Raw genomic sequence first — 8,050 nt, forward strand, 5'->3', positions numbered from 1 at the left:
TGTTTGTTTACACATTATCTTTTCTATTAATATGTTGGTTTCATGTTAATGTGTATTATCAAACACACCTATACCCTCAATACTTTGTAAATGTGACCTTTGGCTCTGCACCTGGTCTGCTTTTTTCCCTCTACGACAAGCCTCTTTGCCGAAAATAGCAGATCTACAAGCTCACAATGCATCGCAACATGTTGTGAGCTTTTAGATCTGCTATTTTTGGCTAATGATCCCCCCAGAATAGGGATGTTAGGGGTCAAGTACAACAATAAAAATGTTTCTATAACACAGAGATTTGGCAGCTCCCTTTTTGAAGGCCTATGCTCTTTGCTATAACTTCAGACTACACCAAGTACATAAAAGAGGTCTGTCCTAAGGCATTTGGCCTTTATCAGGCTCTGACACTGGGTGATTGAGATTTCTTTTGTACAATTCTCAACTGTATCTCTGAGCTATCTCTTTAACCAAAGACACACATTTAGGCTATTCTATGTGAGCTGCTTTTAATAATAATAATCTCTATTCGTATAGCACCTTTCATGACATGAAATGCAGCTGAAAGTGCTTTACAGAGCAAGAATACAATTACATAAAAATAATTTAACAATAAAGCATGTCTGTCATCCACCTACTGCTGCAACTCTTTATATAAAATGCAACAAAAAGCTATTCTGGAGTCCACGTCGTCTACTCTTTTACCAGAGTATCTATCCTTGGTAGAGAGGTCCCAGCAAAACATTCACAAACACAGTAATCTCCAATACTGACATTTCCAGTATAGTGTGTTGGTGATGAGCAGACTTTGAACAGCACATTGTCGCTCCCTTGCAAACATGTCTGTATAGGTACACTGTGTGTCTGTACATTTGTGTGTGCGGTGCGCATGCATGTGATTGTTGAAGAGGCATACATAGTGATAGCTTGACCACCAGCACTAATAATGTTGGTGTAATGAAATATTCTTTTTACAAAGACAGATGGTCAACTAGAATGCAATAGAGTTGCTCAGATTACAGTACTTTGAGTAGTGTTAGTGTAGTAATAGTTTACAAGATTACCTGTAGATGGACACACACACACACACACACACACACACACACACACACACACACACACACACACACACACACACACACACACACACACACACACACACACACGGGGGGGGGCATGTTGGAGAAAACAAATGTATGCTATTTTGGACGGCTCCACTCCTGTAGAGCCACACTACAAGTAGTATCTCAACTTTGTCTGCATGTTACTCTTTAGTTCAGTTTTTCATTCATTTAGTTGCATGTGTAGCTAAAACTATTTCTGTTTCCTCAGAGTTTTATTTGGAATCAATCCTGACCGAGGGTCCAAGGCTGAGATGAAGGGGCAGAAAAAGCACCACATTCCTTCAAAACTGTCGAGGCTCGTGACTGAGCTGAAGGAATTAAATTGTAAGTGTGTAAAAAGCCTCTTTACTCCACACCTGACACTAAAACTTAAAGGGACATTTCACCCCTGGAAGAAAATGACCCAATGGTAATGAAGTTTAGGACTCAATTATTATTATTTTTGTGTATGATCTGTGTTTTGAGATATCTAGTAATCTTCTACCTTCTCGTGACGTTATTTACGTCACGAGATGTTATGTCATTCCTTTTCCGCACTACATGTTGTCTCGACGCGTCTCACACAGACCAGCTCCAAAGACCGCCCCAATGGGGTGTCCCCACACAGTCACTCCCATTAGCTGCGCCCCCCGTTGCAGAGTGAGACTTTACTTTACCTGAGTTATCTTCTGATAGTTGTACTTGAATGTTGACATGAAATAATAATCCTGTGTAGTGTTTCATAAGCGCAAGCGTGAAAAAAAAAAGACAGCGTGGAGAGGCAGCTGGTAAACAAACCGTCGCGAAAGGCTAGGATAAAAATACCAAGGATTCCACAGTGATGTCACTACTATGCGACACGGAAGTAGAACTGCATGAAGATAGCAAGGATTTGACAGTGATATGACATCACTAACGAATCCTTGGACATATATGTAACTAGATGAACATGTGCTAGGTTGACGTTCTTCAGTCAGTGTTGCCAGATATTGTGAGAGAAATAAGCAACCAGGTCTAAGAAAACAAACCCAAAAGAGGATAACTAGACCAACTTTACCTAGACATGTACATGGGATATTATATATTTGAAAATTGCCGATCTACAAGCTCACAACGCTTCGCTGCCCATTGTGAGCTTGTAGATCTGCTATTTACAAAAACATCTTGAGGGGGAAAAAGTGCAAAATGTGGAATATTTTTGACAAATATCTGTTAGGGGCTCCCTGGCACAAATTATAATTTCAGATGGGGGACTGTGGAAAAATACATGAACATGTTTGAGAACCACTGGTTTAAACAACAATCAAAACATTTGGAAACAAGCCCAAATATCAACTACATTTTAGAAAGAAGCCGCTTATAATAAGCAGACATGGCAACACTACCATGCTGTTTCAACGTTGTTGTTGGAGATCACACCCACACAGAATCTCCCCTGCCACAAGGAGGGGCAGTAAACCAAAAGCATTATGGTCATTGTAGTAATAAGCAGTCCAGTCAAAACCTAGTCAAACACACAGATTTCATTATTTTTATGGCCATAGGGTGCAAATTTTAAATTGTGCTACTGTTATCTACTACAAATACTATTACCATTGAGTGATTGCAGTTTCTTCCAGGGGTGAAATGCTCCTTTAAGTGCAAGTGATAGATCTAAGATAGTAAATAGTTAAAAATGGACTACGCCACCTTTGTGTTGAGGTATGTGTCTTCACTGACTAAACGCTACACACAGGTACACTGACAAGATGAAAAGCAACCGGCAAAAACTAAACAGACAAGACCAAGTTCAAAATAAATACTCAATAAAAACCCTTGTACAGTGGCCTCTAAAACGCCATAAAACACAGCTAAATCCTAAACGAAGGCGCCTAACTGAATTTAAAAAGAGCCAAATGCGACGGGAGGCACATCAGGTCCAGGCTCCTCTCTGCTGTCCCCATGCCCGTCCTCTTGGTCCCTGTAAAGGAGAAGAAGCACGGCCTAACACTCTACGAAGTCTTACAGTGGCATGCCACACTAGACCAAGTGCCGATTGTCATTGTCCGAGACAGAGCATCTGTGCACAGTACTTGATCGCCGTCTTCTCTCACCGGCCTCCCCGAGGCATGATGTGTTCGTCTGGCCGCTCTGTATTACTACTCACTTGGGCTGGATAGCGTTGGTGTTCTGGCTGCACGCGCTGCCGCTCCCCCTGCTCTGCCGCTCGCTCATTCACCTTAATGGGCTGCCACTCCAACACCCAGGTGGGTCTTTGCAAAGGCTTTACCAAGATTTTAAACACCACACCGAAACCACCACTATCTGCTTCACTATGCTCACTTGAGTTTACAGTTTGGCCCACTCGTACATACTTGGACGATGCCCTTGAATCTAAACATTCTTATTTTAACACATCGGGTGCTAGAGGTTTATTAAAATATTGTACGTTCAGTGCCTGCTATTCTTCCATCCACTTACGTTGATACGCTTCGAGCTGTAGAAGCCCCGACGCGGAAGTGCATGTAAACAAAGCGTGTGTGCGTGTGAGACGGCGGAGGGTCCGGACTAACGCCTGGAACAATAATATTTCTAACGCGATCCTCCATTGCAGAGTGATCGCCGATCTAAAACGGCTCACTTCCACCACGGCCTCTCCTTCTCAGAGACTCCTTGGATGATCCCAAAGTTTCGTTAGAGCGCCCTACGTATAAAAAAAAAAATTGGGCCAAAAACGGTCCGGACCGTTTATGGCACTCCCCGCATGAATTCTCAAAAACGGTCGGGCCGTTTTTGGCACACAATGTGTTTAAAGGTGTATTAGGGCAAGTAAGAACTTCAGAAATGTAACTTCTGAAGTTCTTACTGTAACTGTAAGTCACTTGCTGATAGACATCAGTTGTTTCAGGCTTATCAGTCTTGCAGTAATTTATTTAGCCCCCAGGTTCAAATTTCAGACTCCACCAGGTTCTATCCTGAGCTCTATGACCAAAGCATAAGGACAGCAGTTGAATAATCTTTAGACTTAACTCGAGTAACTCAGTTGTCACAGAGAAGGTTCAGGTTAAAGGCACTCCATATAGAAATGGTATGCTTGTCTTAATGAGATATACTAAAGGACAACTACAGTTAGGACAAATAGCGTGCATTATTATAAAACATTGTATTACTGTCCTACTTTTGCTTCATACATTGGTGATATGGTTAATTTATGGGGATGTATGTCATCCATAGATTCTCAAGCTGCACCACAGTTCACATGCCCTGGACCCTCATCTACACCTCTGCCACAGAGTGATCATCTGCCCCAAACACCACCTGTGACAGCCGACTCTCCATCCTGTGAGACATATTCTGTACCATGGCACAAAATGCCCTCAAAACTCATCGCTGCATTGGGTGAAAAGAAATGGGTAGCGGAGAAAGAAAGATCACAGATGGTTCGGATCGTTGTTGACGATTACATCCATAAACACCCCGGAAGACCTGGTAGATCCAAGCTGATGGAAATCGCCAAGAACATTGTAGGACAATATCCTCTGTCTTTCAAACAGACGGAGCCCTTTGGAAATAAACCGTTTGCGAACGATGGTTGTGGTCCTCTCTTTGCCCAGCTAGAAAGCAGAGCTGAAAATATGAGGAGGGCAACAACCTCAGAAAAGAGGGAGCGAGCAGAGGGAGAAGAGCCGAGGAAGAAAAAGGCCAGACCTTCAGATCGGTATGGATGTGTGAAGTGGGATGCTGCTGTTGAGGGAACTGAGTTTAGAGCAGAACTGCGGTCTAAACAAGATGAATTGAAAAGTGCCTTCAAAACCCATGATCCTCAGGTAGGGCTGCTTGTGTTGTATGGATTACTTTTTGATTGAGTTATAGGTATGCAAATATTTGATAGTTTTTGATGTATTTTTTGTATATCAATTCTTATTGGTTTTGTATAATAAACTAAATCGATTGGTCTAATTACTTAAGCCCCATTTTATACTTTGTCATACAAGTGGCCAAGTGCAACACACAAAGCAAAAATAACTGATCTACAAGTTCACAAGGGGATACGTTGTGAGCTTGTAGATCGGCTATTTCCAATATTTATTTTGATTTCTCCCCCAAAATCGATTATTTGTATTTAAATTGATAATTTATTTCGTTATTGATTGAATTGATTAGTTTGATTAACTGTTGCCTCATATCTTTAGGAGTCATCCGTTCGAAAATTGATGACTGAAACGTATCCCATCCAGCGTGAAACCATCAACGATGGAACCACTGTAAAGGTCATAAAGGAAGAGTGGCCGTTCCTATTTGAAGCTGATCACCTGTTTGATCATGCATCTAAACTCCTTGGCTTTTCTGTACAAAATAAGCTGGCACAGGAACTTTCCAAAAAGGAACAGGGCATCAGCAGCTTCCTTGACTCCAAAGGGATGAAGATGGGTGAAGGTCCAGTACAGCTGATCTGTGGCATTGCGAGATACTTCAAGGAAAACCCTGATCACTTTTTCTACCAAAATGAGGTACAGTACATTTTATGGATTTTGAACCCCATTGATCTCAACATAATGATCTATATCGAGTGGTGGACAAAGTACTCAACCACAGTACTCGGTACTATATATCGAAGTATAGATACACGTAGTCAAACAATCATAGTTGACCAACTTTGCGCTGCTGATATTCTCTTAACTTGGTAAACCATCTCTCCTGGAAACGAAGATAAAAATAAATCAGTAAAATCTTTGATTTATTTTCCTGACCAGGAGAGAATCCCTCATGTACACTTCCAGACAGAGCTCCTCTGTCTTGAAGGACCAAAGTCCGTCCCCTGATAAAACAAGGTCTTGTAAGGACAGATTTACCCCCCTGACCGAAAGGATTCTGATTCTAACATTAATTGATTCTGTTTGTGTGAAAAATATGTTTTTACAACTACTATTAACATCATTGTCTATGCTTAGCTCTGATACAGACACTGGCAGACAGTATATTTGCCTGCCTGTCTTTGTGTTTGTGTACATTGGAAACATAACATCATCACATTCATGTGTGTATCTTTGTTGTTTTATTTCCCCAAAACAGGACTCTGCGGATGCTGAACTCAGCCTCCCACGTAGCCCATGCGTCCTAATCAGAGGTTTGTAGTTACATCGTTTTTGCATCCTAGTAAGCTTGGAGATATGTTCTCCATTTGTTTTTAGTTTTACTGATAAGACAATGTGTAAATGGTGCTCAGAACTATGTTGATTATTAGTGTCAAAATCTTTAAATGTAAGTACAATTGTATGTACAAGTCTGACAAACAAAATGCGGAATGCCATTTTTTTTGCTTGTTCTTACCATAACCTGTGAATGGACTCAGTATGGAAGATTTGGCGCGTGTGTACATTATTATTTTCTTTAATTATTATTATATATATATTTTTTGTGATCTATGTTTAAGGTGACCAGCAATTCAAGATTGCTGTCGATCGGGAAGTTGTCAATGACCACATCACCTCCCCCACCGTGGCCCTGAGCTACGCTTTCTCCTTGTTTTATGTATGCAACAGAGAATACCCAAAGGAGATGTCTCTTACCCTGGAATTCATGCAAAGGTAAGAAACTCATTGTTTTGAACATTTGAACAATTGTTTGATTCATTCTACAAGACGACAGACTACCGTGTTATCTTTTAATATTTGCATTGTTATAGCCTACTGTCTGTCAATGGCATTGTGCGTTCTCATGCACGTTTTCATCTTGGGCCAGCCAGCCTATCCAAGGGTTAGTGTTAATGTGCCACTTTCATTCAAGAATAATCAGTGATTCATTTAGATGAGCCCTGATTTAAACTGTTTCTGACATGCACATATAAACCAACAGTTTTATTAAAATCATAAGCTACTCCTGCACTTTTGTTATTAATAATGTGCAAAGACGAGTCCAGGATGATGGCCATTTATGTTTAAGTGTTTTGATATGTTCATTCAAGGAACTTAAAACACACACACACACACACACACACACACACACACACACACACACACACACACACACACACACGCCAAAAGTCTGCAACCGCCTGCCATTCCAACAAGCTTAGCTCTAAAGCTTAATTATATAATTTAGAAAATTGTTTCTTGTTTCTGATATTCTGTTGATACATGCTTTGAGCTGAGGGCTAGAGAACAGTTACGCTACTGTATGTGAATAATGTTAATGTGACTGTAGGAGCCAAATATATATATTTAGCTTGTTGATCTTATTTTTGTTTGGTTTTTCCCACACTTTGTTTTGATGTCCCACTTCCTTCAGTAGTTGATTGATTAGCTCCTGCTGTGTGTCTGCTCATTACCTTAGTTTGCCTTAGTCAGGTGTGTGTCTCGGGCAGCCAGGCTTTCAGTGAGAGAATGGGGGTCAGCGCACGCACGCACGCACAGGGGCATGGTGGAGAAAACAAATGTATGCTAATTTGTACGACTCCACTCCTGTAGGGTCTCAACTTTGTCTGCATGTTACTCTTTAGTTCAGTTTCATTCATTTAGTTGCATGTGTAGCTAAAAATATTTCTGTTTCCTTAGAGTTTTCTTTGGAATCAATCCTGACCGAGGGTCCAAGGCGAAGGCGAAGGCAAAGAAACAGCGCCACGTTCCTCTAAAACTGTCGAGGCTCGTGACTGAGCTGAAGGAATTTGAATCGCACACGGGTGGGTGGAGAGGGTGATATTTGTCACTGGTTGGGGCAGCGCCTGTCAGCGGGGAATGTTGAGTGGGAGGTGTAGGACGGAGTTGCTACATCCTCCTGGAGGGGGCTCCTTATTCCTCACTGACAGGTGAGCCAGTAGGGTGCTAATTGCAGTGGCAGACAGTGGGAGGAATGTATTGCGATTACATTTGTGGAGGAAATGGTTAACAGACGCACATGTACACACACAGAGCCCGACCTGTTAACCTTCAGTTCAGTTTATTTTTCATCACTTTTGGACGACAAAATACATGTCTGTG

General features: G+C 41.4%; 1 protein-coding gene across 1 annotated transcript in view; it reads left to right on the plus strand.

Moving 5' to 3' along the window:
- The window catches only part of LOC311063007 (uncharacterized protein), a gene marked incomplete at its 3' end in the record, with an annotated part of 30,901 nt that extends 23,132 nt beyond the window's left edge, over window positions 1-7,769 (plus strand). The window contains exons 12-17 of the mRNA XM_084082224.1: window positions 1,324-1,439; window positions 4,308-4,900; window positions 5,267-5,584; window positions 6,147-6,201; window positions 6,508-6,661; window positions 7,628-7,769. Of these exons, the coding sequence (XP_083938350.1) occupies window positions 1,324-1,439; window positions 4,308-4,900; window positions 5,267-5,584; window positions 6,147-6,201; window positions 6,508-6,661; window positions 7,628-7,769 (1,378 nt within the window). The remainder of the gene's footprint in view (window positions 1-1,323; window positions 1,440-4,307; window positions 4,901-5,266; window positions 5,585-6,146; window positions 6,202-6,507; window positions 6,662-7,627) is intronic.
- Between the last annotated feature and the right edge of the window lie 281 nt (window positions 7,770-8,050).

Source organism: Gymnoscopelus microlampas (genome assembly GCF_963454915.1).
Source record: "Gymnoscopelus microlampas genome assembly, chromosome: 16".
In the NCBI taxonomy this organism is placed as follows: domain Eukaryota; kingdom Metazoa; phylum Chordata; class Actinopteri; order Myctophiformes; family Myctophidae; genus Gymnoscopelus; species Gymnoscopelus microlampas.